At 49.5% G+C, this 23,261-nt stretch overlaps 1 protein-coding gene and 1 long non-coding RNA gene across 2 annotated transcripts in view; both read right to left on the bottom strand.

The window, feature by feature from the left end:
• Window positions 1-4,930: 4,930 nt before the first annotated feature.
• On the bottom strand, window positions 4,931-8,219 carry LOC144454215 (uncharacterized). Its single transcript, XR_013482536.1, has 2 exons — window positions 7,860-8,219; window positions 4,931-7,554 (listed from the first exon to the last, which is right to left on the bottom strand). It is a non-coding gene; the product is annotated as an uncharacterized LOC144454215 (long non-coding RNA).
• Window positions 8,220-13,575: 5,356 nt separating this feature from the next.
• The window catches only part of ALDH4A1 (aldehyde dehydrogenase 4 family member A1), a 39,332-nt gene continuing 29,646 nt past the window's right edge, over window positions 13,576-23,261 (bottom strand). Inside the window, 7 exon segments of the mRNA XM_020973131.2 lie at window positions 13,576-15,299; window positions 16,218-16,336; window positions 16,972-17,093; window positions 18,835-18,987; window positions 19,875-19,922; window positions 20,631-20,827; window positions 21,599-21,672. Coding sequence (XP_020828790.1) covers window positions 15,187-15,299; window positions 16,218-16,336; window positions 16,972-17,093; window positions 18,835-18,987; window positions 19,875-19,922; window positions 20,631-20,827; window positions 21,599-21,672 — 826 coding nt within the window. The 3' untranslated portion in view covers window positions 13,576-15,186.

Raw genomic sequence — 23,261 nt, 5'->3', positions numbered from 1 at the left:
AAGCCTGGCCTCGCTGTGCATGGAGCTGTACACCTTCAGATTCTAAGTCTTCCCTGAATGAGCCCCAGTCACAAAAAAAATCAGTTTGGAAATGGCCAAAGGGGAGATATTAACTTCTCTTTTCCCCCTGCCTATTAGAGTGTAAAGTTCCATGAAAAGGGATACAGACACTGATCCAACTGTTCTGGAGAGCAATGTGGAACTGTGCCCAAAGAGCTATAAAACTGCACACCTTTTGATCCAGCAATAGCACTGCGAGGTCTACACCCCAAAGAGATCCTAAAATAGGGAAAAGGATCTATTTGTGCAAAAACATTTATAGCAGCTCTTTGTGTGGTAGCAAAAAACTGGAAACTGAGGCGATACTTATCAATTGGGGAATAGCTGAACAGGTTGTGGTAAATGACTGTAATGGCATACTATTATGCTATAAGAAATGATAAGTAGTGGATTTCAGAAAAACCTGGAAAGACTGACATGAACTGATGCAGAGTGAAATGAGCAGAACCAGGAGAACACTGTACACAGTAACAGCAACATTGTTTGATGAAGAATTGTGAATGACTTAGCTATTCTCACCAACACAATGATCCAAGACAATCCCCAACGACTCCTGATGAAGCATACTATCTACCTCCAGAGAAAAAACTGATATTGATTGAACACAGACCGAAGCATGCTGTTTTCACTTTCTTTCATTTTTTTCTTTTATTCAAGTCTTCTTGTTCAAAATGACTAATATGGAAATGCTTTACAAAATTGCACACGTATAACCTGTATCTGATTGCTTACTGTGTGGGAGGAAGGGGAGAGAGGGATAGAATTTGGAACTCAAAACTTTAAATAAAAATTTTTTAAATTGGGGAAAAAAAAGAAAGAAAGAGGACACAGGGCCCATGTCTTAAATATCTGTACATCCCCAGCACCCAGTAGAAGTCTTTCTGGGAGCCTAAAAAGTGTTTGTTCACTGGAACTGGAATCTCTGAGTTGGTCAACCTATGATGCCAGCATTTCAAAATGCCTGCTTGATTGTCTTCAAACCCTGATCATCTTAATCCAGCCTCGCATGACTTCTTCTCCAACCTCAAAAAGCCAGAGGAAGAATATGAGGCTGGGGAAGGGAGGAGGGTGGAGTTTGAGGTTGGGCAGTCACTTTGCTAACAGGTGATTGCAGCTCTCTGTCCCACTGATCATGTAACATTAGGTGTCATAACTATCCTTTGGGGTTGGGGTAGGGCTGGGGTCTGATGCCCCAGTTAGAATGAAAGCTCCCTGAGGGCAAGAACCACAGGATCATAGACCTGGAGCTGGCTGAGACCTTGGAGGTCACCCGATCCCACTCCCTTCATTTCACAGAATCAGGCAACATCACTTAAGGCCACTTAGCTAGTAAGTGGCCTCTCAAGTATCTTTCAACCCTGCATCTGTGATTGTAAATTGCAAACCAGAATTCAAACCCAGCCCTTTAGGGAGCTACCATCAATTCTAAAAGAAGGAAGCCTTAGAAAAACCCAGCTTCCTCATTGTAATGAACAAGACCAGCCACAAGATGGCACCATTAACTCCAGCCTGGGCACGAGGGCCCAGCACAGACTCATAGTCATGGCCAAGATGGAAGGGACCTTGGGAATCTTCGAGTACAATGGCCTCATTTTACAGATGGGCAAACTGAAGCCCAGCAAGGAGAAGTGAATTGCCCAAGGCCACACAGGTGAGCCACGGCTCAAACCCTTTCAAGAAGGCAAAAAAGCCTTGGAACCATCTCCTAGCATCAGCTGAACTTTAGAGTGTAAGGTGCTAAAATTCTAGAAATCACTAGCCCAGCTTCCAGTTTGACAGATGCTGAGTAAGTTAATTGGTTTAGTGCAAACTGCAGGTGCTAGGAGACACTAGGGAAAGGGAGAGATTCTTGCAGCCTGTGATGATCAGGTAAGATTTCCTGTAGCAGGCAGGACCAAAGCTGCACCTGGAGAAGTGAAGAGATTGTCATTCCAGCTGGTGATCACAGGACTGGAGGAGGGTCCTAGGAAAACCCAGGTAGAGCTCAACCCATAAAAAGAGGTGGTGAATGATGCGATGCAGGCTGTACTGGGTAGGCATTAACCGGAGGGAGGCTGCTGGCATCTTGGAAAGAGTCAAGAGACCTAGGTTTGAATCCTGACTCTGCCACCTATTAGCTGTAGGACATTTAACCAAGTTCCCTATCTTTTCTAGGCCTCAGCTTCTCTTGAAAAAGTTGGACTAAATGTGGTCTAAGGTCCCTTCCAATCAATCGATAAGTCACTCGACTAATATTTGCCTGGGAATACAAGTATTGAACAAAAAAATGAAACAATCTCTACTCAAAATGAACTCATACTATTCCAGCTCTGAAATCCTGTGATTACTATACTATCTAGCCCATGATTAGACTAGATATACAGGGGTGGGGAACCTGTGGCCTTCTAGGTCCTCGGGATGTGGCCTTGGATAGAACAAATCCTTTTATTAAGGGGATCTGTTCTGTGGAGTTTGGATTCAGTCAAAGGGACGCACTTGAGGATGTAGAGGGTCCCATGTGGCCCAAAGGTGGTAAGTTTCCACCCCTGGTAGAAGCTCACAGAGGGATAGCTAGGTTTTCTCACTTGTGTTCAGCTTGGCTTTGTCTTTTTTTGTTGTTGCTTTGTTTTTGTTTTTTGAATAGAGGTAGTGCGGAGGAGGGCTATTCATAGGGCTGCTTCAGAAAAGGTCCTGAGAACTACCTTTGAGCACTTACAAAGCACTTTCCTTCTCCAGACCCTCTGCCCCACCATTCTGACCTGGATAGCCAATCCACCTCAATGGGCAGCCTGTCACACCTGGAGGCCTCGGCTGTCAGGTTGCCAGGCAACAGAAAGCCAATTACCTTATGCAAAGTGATAGGGAGGGAGAAAGGGGTGGGGTACTGAGCCAGGGAAATGTGAGGGTTTGAAAAAGCCAAACCATTTGCCTAGGGATTTGTTTGTCAAGATACTAACGGGAAAGAATTTTTTTCCCTGCTTATTTTAAGCAAACAGAAATTTGGAATGAAGTAGGGAGATGGTAGCCATGGCCACACAATGAGGAGATGGGACTCACTGGAAAAGACCCTGGTGTTGGGAAAGATCAAAAGCATATGGAGAAGGGAAAGGCAGAGGATGAGATGGATGGACAATGTCATGGAAATTCCATGAATTTGGACAGACTTTGGGAGATAGTGGAGGATGGAATTGCCTTGGGGTCCAGGGGGTCACAAACAGTTGGACAAGGCTAATTGACTAAACAAAAACAAAAAGTCACCTTCAACGTCAAAGCCAGACTATGGGACTGTAAACCTCGACAGGAGGCCTGTCAGAGTGGGTAGAGGGGAGGAAGAGGGTCCCAGCTCTCGCCTCCTACCACCCCTAACATTGCTGCAGTTCGGTAGGGAGAAGACTGATGCCTATATACAAGAAAAGACAGTGAAAAGATCTGGACAGCATCATATTCATTTTACGTAGAACTGGAAAGGAGCCCTTTGAGATTATCTAGGCCATCTACAGCTCCACAAAGCCTTGAAAGACAGGAGGAGCATAGACCTTCACTGGAGTCCTAGATCTCACCAGCTGAGAGTTGGGAGGGCGCTCAGTCTAATCCAAACCTGAACAAGACTCCCCCTCTACAACACAGAAGAGAAGACTTCCAGTGTTGGGTAAAGAGCTCACTCCTAAAACAGCCCATCCCACTTTGGAGGAGCTCAAATCATTAAGGCAGTTTTCCTCACATTGATCCCAAATCTATTCCTACAATTCAATCCATTGTGATTCTGGGGCCAAGCAGAAAGAGAACAGAGATGGGAGATGGAGGATGGGAGATGGGAGATGGAGGATGAAAGATGGGAGATAGAGGATGGGAGATGGGAGATGGGAGACGGAGGATGGGAGATGGGAGATGGAGGATGAGAGATTGGAGAGAGAGGATGGGAGATGGGAGATGGAGGATGAGAGATGGGAGATGGGAGATGGAGGATGGGAGATGGGGGATGCAGGATGGGAGATGGGAGACGGAGGATGAGAGATGGGAGATGGAGGATGAGAGATGGGAGATGGAGGATGGGAGATGGGAGGTGGGAGATGGAGGATGGGAGATGGGAGATGGAGGATGGGAGATGGGAGATGGAGGATGAGAGATGGGGGATGGGAGACAGAGGAGGATGGGAGATGGAGATGGAGAGATGGGGGATGGGAGACAAGAGATGAAAGGTGGAGAATGAGAGATGGGAGACGGGCGATGGGAGGTGGAGGATGAGAGATGGGAGAGGGAGGGATGGGAGAGGGAGGATGGGAGAGGGAGAGGGATGGGAGATGGGAGACAGGAGATGGAGTGTCTTGTACAAGAAATAGCAGGAAGGTTGGTGTCCCTACATTGTAGAGGGTTCAGAGGAAAATCAAGTATAATAATACTGCGAATACAGGAAAGGTACAGATTGTGAATACTTTTAATACAAATAGAACAATTTCTATTTGATCCTGGAAGTAATAGGGAGCCATTGAAGTTTACTAAGCAATGGAGGTAGCCTGATCAGACCTGAGCTTTAGGAAAATCACAGCTGAGTGGAGGACAGACTGGAGAGGGGAGAAACTTGAGGCAAGAACACCGGGGGGGAATTGCCTCCTTCCTCCTCACTCTGCCTCCTGGCTTTCCTGGTTCCCTTCAAGTCCCAGCTAAAATCCCACCTTCCACAGGAAGCCTTTTCTGATCCCCATTAATTCTAGTGCCTTCCCTCTGTTGATTATCTCCAACTTATCCCAGATATAGTCGTCCACATGTTGTCTCCCTCATTAGATTGTAGGCACCTTGAGGGTGCTTTGACCTTTCTTTCTTTGTATCCCCAGTGCTTAGCACAGTGCCTGGCACGCAGTAGGCGCTTAATAAATGGTTATTGATCAATTGATTTCCCATATCCCTGCCGATCTGTCCTGAACTTTAAGTCCACACAAAATCCATCAGATCCAAGGCCCCTACTGTACCTTCCTTTCTCATTCTCCTTTCATCTCTCTAGAGCCCTGCCCAGCGTGGTTAACCATTCACTAGTCAATGGCCCAGATCTCCTTTCCATGACTGATGCAGAAGTCCATTAGGAGATAAGAATAGATAGGGGGTAATTCTCTGAACAGGGAGAGATTTGAGTTTTATGAGAGGAAAACCATATCAATACAAATCTTGTTTTTTAAGAACCTAAGAATAAGCCCAGTAGAGTGTAAGCTCCATGAGGGCAGGGACTGTTTCATTGTTGTCTTTTTATGCCTAATGCAATGCCCTTCATGATGCAGTACTTGGGAAATACTGGTTAAATTAAATCAGATTGGATTCAGAAGAGAGGCCAGATCTAGGAAGTGAACAGGTAGCTAAGAAGAAAGCTCTGAGAACAGGAAATGGTAGACTATAGCTTAAAATTCTAAGGAGATAAATTCCTGGCCAGAGACTGAGGGCACTTAACAAGGGCGGATAAGATAATATTTGCCTACAATACTGTAAATCTAATCAGGTGAATGTAAAATAGAAAGGGAAGAGGAAGGGGCAAATGAGCCCTTGTACATCAACAAAGGGCAGCTAGGTGGCACCACAGTGGGTAGAGCTGCTGGACTGGGAATCAGGAAGACTCATCTTCATGAGTTCAAATCCAGCCTCAGACACTCACTAGCTGTGTGAATCACTTGGGCAAATCACTTCACCCTGTTTGCCTCAGTTTCCTCATTGGTAAAATGGGCTGGAGAAGAAAATGGCGAACCACTCCAGTACCTTTGCCAAGAAAACCCCAAATGACGTCATGAAGAGTCAGACACAACTGATCGACTAAACAACAACATGTCCAACAAGCTGGATACCAGAGAATGCTACTACAATGTGAGAGGAATAACAGCTAAAACATTCAGAAACTCACAAAAGGCAAAATCCAAGAAAGAAGCCAGGACTCCCCATGGCCTCAGCTGTCTATACACAATTCACAAAGTAGGATAACAAGTCAAATCAATCCTAGAATCAGAGCTAGAGTTGGAAGGGCCCTTAGAAGCCATCAAGTCCAAACCCCTCATTTTACAAATGAGGAAACTGAGGCCCAGAGAGGGAAAGTGTCAGAGCTGAGATTAGAACCCAGTTCCAATGACTCCAAGCTCAGCACTCCCTCTGCAACATGCCACCATTTATAAACATGTTCCCCTCTGCCACATTATCTTTCTCTTCCTGATATTCCCGTGACAATATTGCTTCTTTCTCTTGGGCCATGGGGGTACAGTAGGTCCAGTTTGCCTAGATGGCTCCTGAGCTCCTCCTATGGAAAAGATGGAGGCATTTGGGCTAGATGGGAAGGGAATACAGTTAGTAGACACAGAAGTAGTGGAATGACCAGGCCTCAAGAGTAGTTGTTAATGGTTCCATGTTAACTTGGAAGATCTCCAATGAAATGCTTGGCCCTAGGCCACTTAACATTTTTATCAATGATTTGGGGGGGGGGGGGAAGCATGGATGGCCTACTTATCCAGTTTGCAGCATGGGAAAGAAATCTGGGACACAAAGCTGGAAAGAATAGCTAACATATACGACGACAGAATTAGTATTCAAAAATATCTTAACAGGCTAGAACAATGGTGTCACACTGAAATAGAAATGGGGGCCATTGGACCATACATAAGGAGCCGTGCAGGCCACATAGTGACTTAGAAAACCACATATTTATGGATTTCTTTTTTTTTTTTTTGTAATTACTACATCAATATGAAATCTGACAGGAACTACATTTTAATCTGGTGAGGGCCTCACTCAAGGGGTGTCGTGGGCTGCAGGCAGCCAGCCCTGGGCCAGAGTATTGAGTCAAATCAAACAAGATGAAAATCAATTAGAGACAAAAGGTTTTGCACAAGGGGTTTCAAAATGAGCTTCATAAGTACAAAATGGAAAAAGAGGAGGAGCAGTTAGGACACTTTGTTTTTCTCTGAAAAAAATTAACTTTTACTGAACTGCACCTTCAATCTCAGTTTTATGTGGCAATCTCAATTTGCATTGAACGAAACATAATATTTAAAAATAAGCCATGGTGGTTTCATGGTAGGACAGCTAGGTGGCATCATAGTGGATAGAGAGACAGGCCTGGAGTCAGGAAAACTCATCTTCCTGAGTCCAAATCTGGCCTCAGAAATTTGCTAGCTGTGTGACCTTAGGTAAGTCACTTTACTCTGCCTCAGTTTCCTCATCTATAAAATGAGCTGGAGAAGGAAATGGCAAACCATTCCAGTATCTTTCCCAAGAAAACCCCAAATGGGGCCATGAAGAGTCAGACACGACTGAAAAGACTGAACAACAACAATGACAACTCTACTCTTGTCAGACCACATCTGGAATATTGTTCAGGTCTGGGCACCATATGGATTAGCTTGGAGTGTCCAGGGGCGGGCAACCGGCAGGTAAAGGGCCCCAATCTCATCAGCTGAAGCAGGAGTGGCTGGAAAAGGAACATGCAGACTGGAAAGCTTGCCATGCCAAAGAGATTAAAGTTGCTCCTCTTGGCCCCAGTTGGCAGATCTAGGAGTAATAGATGGATGTTATAAGGAAACAGATATAAGGAAGACAGTGCAGTATGAAGGAATGAGCATCAGATCTGGAGTCCAAGGACAGGAGGGCAAATCCTCACTATCTGCATGACCGTGGGCAAGTCACTGAACCCTTCCCTTGATCTCAGTTTCCTCACCTGTAAAATGAAGGTGTTGGACTAAATGGCCATCTTCATGCTACAGTCTGCTAACGATTGGTCCCCAAACGGGAAAGGGCTGTATTGGGAGATAGTGAGTTCCCTGTCACTAAAATGTTCAAACAGAAGCTGAACTGACCTCTCATCAGGGATGCCGCCAAGGGAACTCATGTCCTGATCATCTGGTATACTGGACCAGAGGTGTCAAACACACAGCCACCTGAACAAAATTAAAATGGAAATATTTAACAAAATAGACGATGAAGTAAAGGCAGTTTAAAACTAAGACAATATGCCACCACAGGGATCCTTTCGTACAGGCTAGCAGCCCCTAGTTCTATGTGAGTTTGATACCACTGGTACCAGATGATCTTTCTCTTCCAGCCCTGACATCCTGGGTTCTAAGGGCCCTCCCAGCCCTGACACCCTGTGTTCTAAGGGCCCTCCCAGACCAGACACCCTGGGTTCTAAGGGCCCTCCCAGCCCTGACACCCTGGGTTCTAAGGGCCCTCCCAGCTCTGACATTCTGTGTTCTAAGGGACCTCCTAGCTCTGACATTCTATGTTCTAACATCTCTGACATGCTGTGTTCTAAGGGTCCTCCAAGCTCTGACATCCTGTGTTCTAAGGGCCCTCCCAGCCCTGACACCCTGTGTTCTAAGAGCCCTCCCAGCTCTGACATTCTGTGTTCTAAGGGCCCTCCCAGGTCTGACACCCTCGGTTCTAAGGGCCCTCCCAGGTCTGACACCCTGGGTTCTAAGGGCCCTCCCAGCCCTGACACCCTGTGTTCTAAGGGCCCTCCCAGGTCTGACACCCTGGGTTCTAAGGGCCCTCCCAGCCCTGACACCCTGAGTTCTAAGGGCCCTCCCAGCCCTGACACCCTGGGTTCTAAGGGCCCTCCCAGCTCTGACATTCCATGATCTAAGGCCTTCCCACACATTATTTGCCCAAAGGTCTCTCCAATCTAACACTCTGTGTCTCTTCCAACCTCTAAGGTGCCTCCCAGTACCGAGCCCTATGTTTTGCCTGTTGGCCTCTTGAACAGTGACACTTTAGAATATCACTTTGGAGCAGTGTGGAGGAGGAATGGGATGGGACATAGGCTTGAAGTCAGAAGGCCAGTTAGGGAGTTATTTAGTGATAGACCAGGCAAGAACACAGACAGACTGAACTACAGAGGTCGTCACGTGAGTGTAGAGAAAGGGATAGATGCAGTGGCTGTGGAGGTAAGATCGACAAGGCTTAGCAAATGATTTGGGGTGATATGGGGTGAGGAAGAATAAGAAGCCAAGCATGGCTCTGAGACAGCAAATCTGGGGAACTAGAAGGATGGTCCCGCTCTCAACAAAAATAAAGAATTGAGCTTTGGAAGAAGGCTGGGTTTGGGGGGAAAGATAATGAGCTTGGTTTTGGACAGGTTGAGTTCAAGATGCTTATGGGACATCTAGTTCGAAATGTGTGCTAGGCTGCTCATGTTGAGGGGCTGGAGCCCAGGAGAGAGGCCAGGGCTGGGGATAGAGATCTAGGGAGTCATCTTCACAGAGGTCATGGTTGAACTCAGGGCAGCTGATGAAATTGCTAAAGGAGAAGACGGGTGGGGAAAGAGGGGGACTCAGGACAGAGCCTTAGCAAAATTCCAGAATTATGGGGCAGGATTTGTATGAATGTAGCCAAGGAGATTGAGGAGAGGTCAGACATATAAACCCAGAGAAGGGATGGTATCTAGGAGAAGGGGGGGAGGGTCACTTGTGTTGAATGATGCTAAGAAGTCAGAAGGAAAGGATTACTGGGAACTTTGGAGAAAGCTGTTTCAGCCAAATGATGAGGACAGAAACCAGATTACGAGGATTTGAGGCGTGAATGAAAGGAGAGAGAGTTGAATTGAGGAGAATAAACAAATTTTTCTAGGCATCTGGCTGATAAAAGGACACAGGACATTAGCATGAGGAGACAGTCGGGTCAATTCAAGATAAGATTTAAGAACGAGAGAGACCTGGTTGCATTTGTTAACAGCAGGGAATTCGCCAGTATATATAAAGAGGTTGATAATTAGAGAAAGACCTCATCAACTCCCATAGGTTCAATGATCGTCTCCATGCAGGTTGATACATCCAGCCCTAACCTCTCTCCTGAGCCGCAGTCCCACCATTGCCGACTGCCTCTTAGACATCTCAAACTGGATGACCTCTTGGCATCTCAAATTCAGCACATCCAGAATGGAACTCATTCTCTTCCCTATCCCCACCCTACCACCAACCCCCCACTTTTTCCAAATTTTCCTATTACCATCAAAGGCACCACAATCTCATAGTCCCCCAGGTTCACCAAATCTCATTTCTATCTCTAGACTGTCCTTTTCTCCATTCATACAGCCACTTAACTGGATGACTGCAACGGTCCCCTCACTGGTCTCTTTATCTCGTCTCTCCCCACTCTTTACGCATCCTCCACATAGCTAAGAGAAGGACCTCATCAGTCCCCATGGGTTTAATTATCATCCAAAGCGCAAAACCTCTCTTTTACTTCAATTGAAAGCACAGATCTATCACCCACACTCACAAACACTATTAACCTCTAGAATCAAATATAAACCATCTCATTTGGCCTTTAAAGCCTGTCAGTCTGATGCCTTTGTACTTATAGAGTGAGTATAAATAGCAATTGTTTCTGTTCTGGGCAGAAACCTTAAGGGCCTTTCCCTTCCAGATTGATTTTTTTTTTTTCAGTAGGCAAACTAAGCCATTTTTTGCCTCATTTCTTACCTACCCATAAATCACTGAATGGGTATTGCCTCAGACAAACTGAGACCTAGGAAAGACCTTCGTTGAAAAAGGTCAAGGTCTCCCACTGCATCCAGGGCCGTCACCAATTGTCCTGACCTACGTCTTGCCATGGGACTCTGATGAGTCTGGGAGAGTGAGGCAGATGGCTTTGCACAGCTCTGCCCCACTTAAATCCAATTCACTTGCAAGTCAAAACATCACCCTCCTGATGTCATTGGTCCTCTTTGAGAACCAGGAATGAACAATCTGTGTCCCTGTGTACACAGCAATATAGCTACTCTGGCGTACTAGCCGTTCCTCACAGGACACTCCCATCTCCTGTCTTCAAGCCTTGGGCCCCAGGTCTGGAATGAATGTTCTCCTTTTGCACCTCTGCCCCTTCAAGTCTGGTTTTCCTTCAAAGATCAGACCAAGTGATATCTTCTGTAGAAGGCCCTTCCTCATCCCCTAGCTGCCGATGTCTTCCCATCCAAGATCTGTTTATGTCTGCTCGGTATGGGTTATGTATATGCCTGTATACAAACACATCATACACTCCACTGGAATGGAAACCCCTCGAGGACAGGGATGCCTTTATCTCATCTCCATATTCCCAGTGCTTAGCACGATGCCTCGCATGTTTGTTGCAGTTGGGTCCAACTCTTCGTGACCCCATTGGGGGTTTTCTTGGCACAGATACTGGAGGGGTTTGCCATTTCTTTCTTCAGCTCATTTGACAGATGAGGAAACTGAGGCAAACAGGATTAACTGACTTACCCAGGGTCACACAGCTAGTAAGTGTCTTGAGACCAGAGTTGAACTTACAAAGATGTCTTCCTGATTCTAAGCACAGCGCTCTAGAGGTCATGGTTGAACTCACGGCAGCTGATGAGATGTGCCCCCTAGCTGCCTGCCTAGTATATATTAGGTGCTTAATAAATGTTTCTTGATTGACAACTATGAAGTCAATTTGCTGCATTATAACTCAAGGTTTTTATACACACACACACACACACACACACACACACACATAAACAATTGTGGCATCTAGGTGGTGTGGTAGAAAGTCAGCCTTGGAGAATGGAAATCATGCCTTTGACCCTGGGCAAATTACTTTGCTGAGACTCATTGGTGAAAGCATGGCATCTACCCCTCAAGGTTGTAGCAAGAATCAAATCAAATAGATAGAATAATTTGCAAACCTTAAAGTGCCATATAAATGTGAGCCTTTATCCTCCTGTAACCAAGTATAGTTAAGCAAAACAAACCTAGATGTCAGCTTGTCTGCCCGCATACTTTGGCAGTGGGGACCCCTCTTGTTGGGGGCCTTTGGGCAGAGGCTGAATGGTCACTTTTTACATTAGAGATGATTCCTCTTCCAAACTACAAGGGCGCCTTAACATTCTGTGATTCTCCAACCCTCCTGCTTCCTGCTGGGCCTCAATTCCGAAGATCACTCTGGCCATACCTCCTGAAGGGAGTTGATGCAGGTGCCCCCTTCATTTCCTTACAAGAGCCCAGCCTGTCACGCTCATGAGGCATGACAGTCACAGCGGAGACACCCATTTCTAGTCAAATGGTTCCTGCCCAGGCCCCCTCAGCTGAAGCAGGGAAATGAAGAGACTCCTTTGGTTTCTGAGACTCGGGGATTTACTTTACAGACCATGCAAAGCGGCTGTCACACCACGACTGCTTTCCAGGAGGAGAGACTGGGACCCAGGCAGTTTGAGCCCCCTCCCAAGTAATACTGCCTGTGGTGAGAAGGAAGAGCAGGGTGGGAACTATAATGAATAAACATACACCAGCAAAAGCTCAGATCCTTGCTGAAGTTTAGTTAAAAGGGAACTTTTGAGAAAAACAGTAGCCATGCTCACTGGGAAATCTGTTTTAGTTTCAGCTCTGCTGTGGGACCAATACATTCACCTAACAGGACTTCCTAGATGATCCCACCCAGCTCCAACATTCTGTGTTCTGTGTGACGGTAGATGACTAACTTAACCCATCCGGATGGTTCTTCATTGAGGTCGAATTAGATTAAGGTCCTTCCTAGCTCTCTAATGCTCTGTTTCAAGAGCCCACCCAGTTCTGACAATTTTCTAAAGGCCCTCCTAGCTCTGACACTGCATTCTAAGGTCTCCCTACCAGTTCTGACGTTCTGTGTTCTAAGTTCCCTCTGACATTCTATGTTCTAAGGGTCCCCCCAGCTCTGACATCCTGTGTTCTAAGGGCCTACCAGTTCTGACATTCTGTGTTCTAACTTCCTAGCTCTGACATTCTATGTTGTAAGGGTCCTCCCAGCTCTGACATCCTGTGTTCTAAGGGCCTTCCCAGCTCTGATAGTCCGTGTTCTAACTTCCCTCCCAGCTGACATCCCACTAAACCAAAACTTTTGCCACTAGGAATACACACTCAGTTTTTAGATTGGGAAGAAATGAGAAAGTTAGGAGAAACTACATGTATATTTTCCCTTCTTTAGGAGCAAATTTCTTTTAGTTTATTGGCAGTTCAGGAGTTGATGTGTTCTGAGGTTGGTGCATACAAGACAATCTTATTTTTCAAATATTATTCTTACCATACTATCTACAATGAATAAGTAAAATTTTTACAGTAATTTTTTAAAGTCTGCAATAACAACATAACATCCTAAACTCTCATGGCCCACCCCTTGAAAATCACACTTCTGGGTTCTGACGTCCCACACTGTCTGATTTCCAAAAGGTTCCTGCTCCATTGCATGACCCTGTGGCATGCTAATGGTCAACCACAGAAAAGATGCAGGCTGGAGGGAAGAATGACATTGGAGACGTCTCTATTAATGGTGCTGGAGAAAGCATCTCTCATGCGGCCCCCAGACCTTAATCCTAAAAACAAGGATGCTTAGAACAAGCACCTCAAGTGCAAGGGCTGCCTTTGACCTTTCTTTGTATTCCCAATATTTAAAAGAGAACACAGCAGGAGCTTCATAAGTGTTGACTGAACGACTGATCATCTATAAACTAGAAATGCCACCTCCAAATAAGAGAGTGGGCAGCAATGTATCTGCAGTCCTCAGATTCCCCTCTGCCCCAAAGAAGTCCACACCATCAGAAAAGGCTTGCACAAATACCCAGAATTTTATTAAGCAACAGGTAGTAGCCAGTGCACACCCACACTCCACATCACAGTTCAGAAACAGGGAAACCTCTCTGAGCCAAGACCCCCCCACTCTCCTTACATTCCCCCTCCAGTACAGAAAAATACAAACGTGCCTGAAGCAAAAACAACAGGATTCCCCTCTCCCCCTCAAGGGCCGGCGTCAACTGCAGGCTGACTTGCGCTAGTGATGTCCAAGTACAATCCCAGAAGGAGATGGCAACCAGAAACATTAGGAACAGTCGTGTTTGAGGTTTCTGAGGACACAGAGAACCAGCCATCCTGTTGCTTTTTCCATTGCTCCCCAAGACAGCTGCTCCTCCTTCCCCCAGGATCAACGCAGCCTAAATACCCAATCACATCTCAGGATCCACTCAAATGCCTATGACCCCACTATGTTCTAATGCGGGAACCCTTCAGGTGAGGGGCCAATCGGCTGCCTCAAATGGATCCAGGGCTAACTGGGTAATTATCTGGCAAGGAAACCAAGGCACAGAGAGATGAAGTGATTTCCCCAGGGTCACATGGATGGTCTGCATTTGGAAGCACAGAACATTCCAAGGGCAATGGGCCCCGAGTGGGTCTTGGGAGCTAGAAGGGCTGGGAAGGTTTATTGGGCATACTCCCTATAGGCACATTTCAGGCTTCTCCATCCCCAAGGGCCTGAGATGGCTGGAACCTGGCATCTTTGGAAGTGCTGCCCCAGGGACAAGGGTCATAAGCTAAACTCTAGCTAACAAGAGATGAGGCATAAGGCTGAAACCACAGGAGAGATAAGGAAGGAGCTAGATGAACCCCTCAGGCTATTTACAGTATGCCCCCAGAGTAAAGAGTTACATGGACCCAGCCACCACAGTGTCCGAGGGGGCAGATCCCTGGGCCTGGTCCTATCCAGGCAGGCTTAAGGCAGACTAGGGAAGCACCTACAGAGAGCGGGGAAGGATGCTCTGCTTTTACCTACACACAAAACACGTGCCCACACATGAGAGTAAAAGACCAAGAAAGAGAGGGAGACACAAGGCAAGCAGGAAGCCAGCACTGAGAACCATTGGCTAAAGGTAATTTTCTAAGATGAAGCACAGAAAAGGAACCCTTCCCCTTCAGTTCTTAAGGCTCTGGTGAAATTCAGTGACAGCCCTTAAGGGACAGGAGGAGGTAAGTCTATGTCTGCCCCGGAGGACAAAACCCTGTGGGGGTGTGGGGTGTATGTGCAAAGAGTTAACACAACTTCAAGAAGGGCAGAGAAGGGAAATCCACCACCAGTTTTGGCCACTTTCCTGACGACACCCAACTCAGAGCCTTGCCAAGTCCACCTTCCAGATGGCAGCTTCCACGGACTGAGCTAGAAGAACTGGTAGGAGTGTGGGAACAACTACATGTGCGTGTGTGTGTGTGTGTGTGTGTGTGTGTGTGTTGGGGGGGCGGGGACAAGTGCATGTGCGTGTGCACAATCTGACATCACTACCCAGAGACTCAGCTCAGGGGCAGAGACGGGCAAAAGAAGGTCAGGAGCTAACAGTGCAGGCAGACAACTGGTCAGTAGCTTGGACAGATGAGGAGCTGGCCCCCCAGCTCACTGCATGTAGGAATACTTCCAGTCCCCAAGGGGAGCATGCGTCTCCTTGATGACCTGAGGTGAGGTCCAGCGGAGGACGTAATGGGGGCCACCTGGCTTGTCATTTGTCCCTGTTTGAAGAGAAAAGGTTTTAAGAAGGAAAAATGGTGCCAAGAGGGATCAATGTGAGGAGCTGACTGGGTTGACGGAGGCCCAGCTGGTGTTCCAAGTAGAGCCAAGCATCAGGCTTATCCTGTAAAGCTGCCACGTGATACCCGATACACCCGTGCTGGGCGGGCCAGGAGGGTGACAGGGCGCTGGACTTTGAACCTGCTGGCTGAGGATGAAATAACCCCAGGAACCTTCTGCCCCCCCTCCCCCAGGGATGGACTGGCTGCCCTCTGCTGACAGTGAGAAGAGAGGACCAACCCAAGGAGGGGATGAGGGGCCACCAAGAGGAGAGAGAGAGGAGGATCCGAGAAACGGGACAGCAATATCTGGAACGTGGCTGGATTAGGCCGGGGCAAGACAATGACAAGCCGAGGATGGTCGGGCTGGGGCTTCTTGGGGCACTGTCATGGACCAAACAAACAAGCTGTAAAGGTCCCAGAGTCTAGGCGTAGCTCACATAGCCTTGGCCAAGTCACTTTCACTCTCTGGAGCTGAGCTTCCTCATATAAAATTATGAGGCTGCATGACACAATTCCTGAGACTGACAGAGTTAGAAAGAACCTGTATTCTAGGACGCAGCTCTGACATTCTGTGTTCTAAAGGCCCTCTCAGCTCTGACATCCTGTGTTCTAAGGCCCTCTCAGCTCTGACACCCTGTGTTCTAAAGGCCCTCCCAGCTCTGATATCCTGTGTTCTAAGGGCCCTCCCAGCTCTGACATTCCATGTTCTAAGGGCCCTTCCAGTTCTGACACCCTGTGTTCTAAGGGCCCTCCCAGTTCTGACACTGTGTCTTCTAAGGCACCCATCTCTAATATTCTATGTTCCAAAGCCTCTCCCTGTTTTGCCATTCTTTGTCCCCTCAGCTAACAGGGGCTCACCTGACACGCGGGAGCCCCCAAAGGGCTGCTGAGCCACCACTGCACCGGTAGATTTGTCATTGATGTAAAAGTTGCCGGCTGCGTTCCTCAGCATCTTCGTGGCCTCATGAATGATGTTCCTTCCAGGCAGCAGAAAGGAAGAAAGAAAGTGGGAAGCCAGCCCAGCCCGTGTGTCCCCTCCCCCAGCTCAGGGCTCAGGCTTCCCAAAGAGGTCGCGCACATGAGTCCTCTGACCCAAGGGAGCCACCGCCAATCCTCATTCCTGTAGCCAATGCAAGGGCTCAGGGGACAGGAATCAACAACAGCTCCACCAACCACAGTCAACTAGGCAGGAGCTTCCCAAGAAGGGCAAGGAGAAACGGTCGGCGCTCGCTGCAGAGATCGGGGGCAGTCCCCCCCCCAAGCCTTGAGCCCCTTTCTACGTCCTGGCTGCCTCTCCCCACTCAGGGGCTGTTCCCATGGCCTGGGGGCCAGGGGGTGACCAGCTGGTCTAGAAGGTCTCCAAGATACACCGAGTTCTGAAGTTCTCTGTTCTACTGGCTCTCTCACTCCCTACCCTCAGGTCCCTCTTGGTTCTGACATTCAAGACTTCTAAGGACAGAGCCAGGAGCTGGGAGTATGCAGAAACCAGAGCCAGAATCTCAGGAGAGGTCAGATGGATGGAGGGGGTATGACTTATCTGGAATCAGAGAGGTGTAGGGAAACAGGCCCCGGCCCTGCAGCAATGCCCCAGCCCGGCCAGCCGCCCACTCACTTATCCTGAGCAAACACTGCCCCCGTGAGGCCATAGGGGGAGGTACTGTCCACCAGCCGAAGAGTCTCCTTGTACTGGCCTTCAGGGTACACATAGACAGTCAGGATGGGGCCAAAGATCTCCTGCAAACAGAGGGGCAGCCAGGGTCAGGGCACACGAGGTCTGAGCCCCCCGGCTCAGAGGGCACCAGGGAAGGGCAAGGGCCAGCCCCACCGGCCTCACAGGCTGAACGCTGCCTTCTCCCTGAGCAGCAAAGGCCCCAAATCTCGCCTTAATCCATGCTCAGCCATGATCGGGCCACCCCAGCTTGCTCCCTTCCCCATCCAGCTAGCAAAGGCTCTGCAGGTCATCATTTATCCCTCCCTTAACTGCCTACAGCTGAAGGCCAAAGGTCAGACCTAGTACTACTTGGAGGAGTGCCAACAAAACTTCTTATCCCATCATGGTACGGACGGGGCATCAAGGGACACAGTGACTCTGGGCAAGTCATCTTCCCTTCTCTGCTCTTCACTTCCAATATTGGAAAGAAGAGGCTGAACCAAAGGGCCTCCCAGCCCCGATATCTTGTGCTCTTTTTTTTTTTAAGTGACTTGCCCAGGGTCACATAGCTAGTGTCAAGTGTTTGATCTGAGGCTGGGTTTGAACTCAGGTCCTCCTGACTCCAGGGCTGGTGCTCTATCCACTGCGCCACCTGGCTGCCCCCATCCTGTGTTCTAAGTAAGGGCCCTCCCAGCTCTGACAGTCTGTGTTCTAAGGCCCCTCCCAGCCCTGACATTCTGGATTCTAAGGCCCTTGCAGCTCTGACATCCTGTGTTCTAAGGGCCCTCCCAGCCCTGACATCCTGTGTTCTAAGGCCCCTCCCAGCCCTGACATTCTGGATTTGAAGGCCCCTCCCAGCTCTGACATCCTGTGTTCTAAGGGCCCTCCCAGCCCTGACATCCTGTGTTCTAAGGCCCCTCCCAGCCCTGACATTCTGGATTCTAAGGCCCCTCCCAGCTCTGACATCCTGTGTTCTAAGGGTCCTCCCAGCTCTGACATCCTGTGTTCTAAGGGTCCTCCCAGCTCTGACATCCTGTGTTCTAAGGCCCTCCCACCCCTGACATTCTGGGTTCTCAGGGCTTTCTCAGCTCTGACACTATGTTCCGGCACTGGCATTTTTCAATTCTGGGAGTCCTGACTCCCAACTACATGGCAATGCCTAGGCAGACATATTGGACAAAAATTGCTCTTTCCTCATTCTCCTCCCTCCTGACCCCCCCGAGAGGCTGTGTAGTCCTGAGAAATGACCACATAATGTAGACTCAGAGGAGCCAAAGAGCTAGAGACTCCCTCTGGGCCTGTAGGCAGGTTACTCTGGGGCAGCAGAGACAGTGACAGACATGAACCGTGGCTTCCTAGTGCTGTGGCCTATGGTCATCTGAGTCACTGAGCTCCTCCGGGTCCATCTCCCCACTTGTAAAATGGGGGTGTTGGCCCAGATACCCCCTAAGTTTCCTCTTATCCTGTTAAAAACAGTCTCAGATCCTTCTCTGAGTGGCTGCTTCCTCACTGGTAATGAAAGGGCTGGCCATGGAATTATGATGACCAGTCTGGCCCAGGAGAAGAGCCAAGAACAAGCACCTTCCCCCTCTTCAGTGCAGTCTCCAGCACCAGCTATCGACTGCTCAGTTGTCTGACTACACTGACCTACCAAGTAGGATGTAAAAATGAAAAACAATGCAGGGGTCGGACTAGACCCTCTGAGGCCCCTTTCAGTTCTAAATCCCGACTCTCTGACCTCTTGAGGCCTCGGTTTCCCCACAACGTGCCAGCCTCGGGCCTGAGCTGCTGCCGCCTGTCCACCCCATGCCCATCCCTACCCACCTCCTTCAAGATGGGGTCTCGCGGGTCCTTGCTCTCCACGATGCAGGGCTGGACAAAGTAGCCCACAGAGTCATCACACTGGCCCCCGGCCAGGATGCTAAGGTTGGGTGAGGACCGGATGTGCTCCAGCCATTTCTTAATGCGCCCAAAAGCCTGGGAAGACACGAAAGGACAGAGACGATGGGGCTGAGAGGCTGCCCTCCCAGGTCCCACTGGGGAGGTCAGACCAGATGACACTCCGTAACCTCTGGGCCCAGCTGTAGTGGCTGGGGAGAGGCTCTTTGAGACCCTAAGCTCTTCCCCATGCTGGTCAAAGTCAAGGCTCCCTCACACCCTGCCCCCCCGAGACAGTGGCACAAGACTGCCATCCTGCTTGGGGTGAACCTGCCACAGGCGAGCATGCAACATGGACTTAGTAAGTGCCTGTGTACCAAGTGGGTGACTAGCGATTCTGGAGGCTGGGCATCTGAAGGACGTTTCTAGTCTGTGCTTTTTCCACACTGAGAAGGGAGGGAAGGCCTAACCGTGCATTACATCTGCCTCTTCCCCCTTCCTTCTACCTGGGCACCCAGACCTCACACTCAAGGCTGCCCAGAGGAGAGACTGACTCGTCTGCTCTTGCACTAGAGGTCACACAGAACAACCTTTCCAGTGCCCCTTCAGACCCCCAGGAACTGCCTGCCACACTGAGGCCCCTCAGCTCTAGTCGGTGATCAACCCTGAAGCTGGGCTTTCGAACACGTAGTATCTCTTCCAGTGAAGAATGTGAGCTCCTCCAGGACAGGGCTACCTCCTGTTTTCTATCCGTACTCTCAGCTCTACAGTCATCCATTCAAGGGGTGTCCTAGAACCCCTGAGGTTAAGAACTGCCTGAGGACAGGGGCCATCTCCCTTATCAGAATGGAAGCTGCTACAGGGGAAGAGCATGCCTGCCCCCCACCCCCAAGGCCAGGGATGGGAAGGCAAGGATTCGTCTTCACAAAGCCCTGAACAGTGGCCCCTGGTGTATCACAGCAGCCCGAGGAAACAAGGATTCTTACCTTGGCATCAATGACAGCAGAGAAGAATGTTCCAAAATCCTCCACAGGCTGGGGGTGGGGGGGGCGCCAAGGGAAAGCAGAGGGAACAAGGCCAAGTCACTGGTGGGCCCGAGGTCAAGAGAAGCTCTTCCAGCTTCAGCCCTGCCTAGCATCCTGGCCCACAGTACTTGGGAAATGGGGAAAGTTCCCACGGGCACCTTAGAGAAACAGCCCCAGGTAACAAGCAGACAAAAAACTGGCCTGGGCCTGGGGGAAAGGCTAGCATTTCTCCTGCCCTTCTCAAGTCAGGGGCCTCAGTTTTGTCTTATGAAAAAACAGGACTAAACTCATTGCATTTCCTCCCTCAGGCTGTGGTAAGTAAAGCAAAGCCCAGCATTTCAAAGAGCTATGCCTTCTGTGGTGTGCCTGGGCCCTCCACAGAGCCAGGCTACGACACTGCTGGTCCTCAGGGCACGGTCTCTGAAGGATGCTGTACTCACGTGGCCTGGAAATGAGGCCAAGAGAACCAGTTGAGCTAGTCCCTGGAAAACAGGAATGCAGCTCAAGCCTAGGCCTGCCCGCCGAGTCCTGTGCTCCCTGAGAGCACATAATCCTAAGCGTGGGCTCGCAGTTGGCGGGGACCGTGCAGGCCAACCGGCTCATTTTCTAGGTAAGGAAACGGGGCCACTGAGGTACAGAGGAGACTGGCTCGAACTAGGGTCTGAACACCATCCCCGGCCTGGACGCCAGGAGCCCAGGGACACGAGGGCCACTCACGTCTCCCACTCGCATCTGGCTGTGCTCCTGCAGAAGTTGCTCTTTGATCTGGGGCCACAGCGAGTCAGGAACATAGAGGCGAGAGCAGGCCGAACACTTCTGACCACCGTACTCGAAGGCGGAGCGCAGCGTCCCACTCACCACACTGGCCACATCCGCTGAGCTGTGGACAAAATGGAAGTTCTTCCCGCCACACTCTGGGGGAGAAGGAGAGGGAAGAAAGGATGAGGGGAGGGCCCAGGGCATCCTGAGGAAGGGGGCCAGCCCTACGGCAGGATCTCAAAGTCCTGCTAGGGGATGGGAAGGTGAAGGAAGGACCAGAGGATGTCAGGGTCACAAGGGATCTCAGAACAGTCAGTATCAAGTCCAGCCCCTTCATTTCACAGATGAGAAAGCTGAGGCCCCACACAGTGAATGAGAAAGCTGGAATCTGAATCAGGTTTAGACTCCAAATCCACTATATGACATGGCCACGAAATTCTCTCTTCTGTGCTGGTCACAGATAGGGGTATACATAACAGTGGTGCTCTAATGGGTAGGGTCTCAAAGCCAGAAGAGACCCCAGAGAACAGAGACTGTCAGAGCAAAAAGAGTACACACAGACAGACAGGAGTCGGGAAGACCTGCCACTTACCAGCTGTGCCACCCTGGGCAAGTCACTTCACCTCTGGGCTTTAATTTCCTCAACTATGAAATGAAGATACAACTACCAACGCTCCCCAGCATCTATGGGTTATGTAGAAAGCACTTTGTAAAGCTTGCAGTGTTAAAGAAGTGTGCACAGCCATCATCACTTGAGAAGAGATGAAACAGACCTTAGAACAGAGAATGTGAGAGCTGGGAGGGCCCTTAGAACAAAGGATGTCAGAGCTAGGAAGGGCCTTAGAACCCAGAATGTCAGAGCTGAAGGGCCCTTAGAACACAGGATGGCCAAGCTGGGAGGGATTCCAAGCTGGGGGCAGCCTTACCTCCTGACAAACGTGGGAAGGTGTGATAACGATCCAAGTTGTCAGCCACCTGCTTCCATAGGCGTTTAAATGTCCTGAAACAGACACGTGTGAGCATGAAGGGGAAGGCGAGGATAGGAGGACCCTGCCACTTTAGGGTTAAACTAGCAGTCAGTTATCTCAGCTGACCTGGCCCCTTGCTAATGATGGCTCCATAGCCTCCTCAGAGAGGAAGGCTCAGGGCCCCACCTGGGGAAGAAGTCAGAGTTTAGATGAGAGAAGATTGAGCAGCACAGGCCTCCAGGGACCTAGAGCAGAGTCCTAGGGCTCCAGCGCTCCATCCACAAGGTCTCCAGCTCCTCCTCCCCCAGGCTTGCAGTGTGACCAACCCTAGTGGCACCAGACAATAAAAATGCTAATCGCCTCCTCACAGGCGACACAGTGCCTAATACTAATTTATGGCTTTCCTAGCTTGGGGCCCCACACTCATCAAAGCATGGCAGAAGCCAGCCTTGCCTGCTCCCCCCTTTAATAGGCTGGTGCCCATGGGGACAGAAGCTCTGCTCAGGGGGAAGCAGGGAATTCTGGAAAACAACCCTCTTTAGCAACTCTGCCTGGGGGAGCTCGGCACATTCTCCCCAGGGAGGAGACCAGCAGGGTATGGGGTAAGCAGGGACCAGGAGGCATCAGAAGCAGAGTCCCAGAATGTCAATACAAGGGGGTCTTAGAACAAAGAATGTCCGAACCAGAAGGGATGTGAGAATGCGGGATGTCAAAACAGACCAAGTCAGAACTGGGAGGGTCTTGAAGATCATCTCCTCTGAGCCTCATTCACAGACAACTCAGCGGAGGCTCAGAGGACATGGCTTGCCCACAGCCACACAGCTGATCCTTGGACTTGGGGGCCCCTGATTTCTAGTCTCAGGCTCTTCCTGTACATCCACTGTCTCCAGAAAAAAGAACAAGCAGAAGGCTCCCCACTTCTGGGCACAAGCTATGGCTGCCTCAAAACAGGAGGGTAGGAAAAGGGGAAGCTAAGTGGCACAGTGGATAGAGCCCTGGGCCTGGGGTCAGGAAGACCCGAGTTCAAATCCAGCCTCAGAAACTTCCTAGTTGTGTGACCTTGGGCAAGTCACTTAACCTCTGTTTGCCCTGGAGAAGAAAATGGCAAACCACTTCAGTATCTTTGCTAAGCAAACCCCACGGACAGAGGCCCACAGGGTCATAAAGAGTTGGAGATGACTGAAACAACTGAACAACAGCAAGGAAAAGCATGGCGAGGAGTCAGGGGCCCTAGGATTAGCCCTGAGCTGACGTGTACTCGCTATGGGGCTCCAAGAGGTTCAATCTCTGAGCCTTGGTTTCCTCATTTGCAAAATGGGGGATAACAATTACACTCCCTCTCTCCCAAGGAAGAAGCTTGAAAGGCCAGAGGGAGGAGAGCCCCTCTCCAAACGAGGTAAGAGCCGTGGGCACACTTCCCAGCACTGTCAATACCAGCTGCTCTCCTCTGCTGCAGGGTCTTGCCCCTTGTGCTCCCTGGGGTCCCAGCATCCCAGAGGGGAGCATGCCCCAAGCAAGCAGAGCCCGACGTGATTCTCAGGCAAAGGTGTTCTGGGAATGGAGAGGGCCGGGAAACAGATCTGGGTTAAACCAAGGAGAAAGCCCTAATAATTACAGCTGT

The sequence above is a fragment of the Phascolarctos cinereus genome, unplaced genomic scaffold (assembly GCF_003287225.1).
Source record: "Phascolarctos cinereus isolate Bilbo 61053 unplaced genomic scaffold, phaCin_HiC Scaffold_726;HRSCAF=1367, whole genome shotgun sequence".
Classification (NCBI taxonomy): Eukaryota; Metazoa; Chordata; class Mammalia; order Diprotodontia; family Phascolarctidae; genus Phascolarctos; species Phascolarctos cinereus.
Note: the sequence above shows the minus strand (reverse complement) of the source record. Positions and strands in the feature narration are given on the sequence as shown.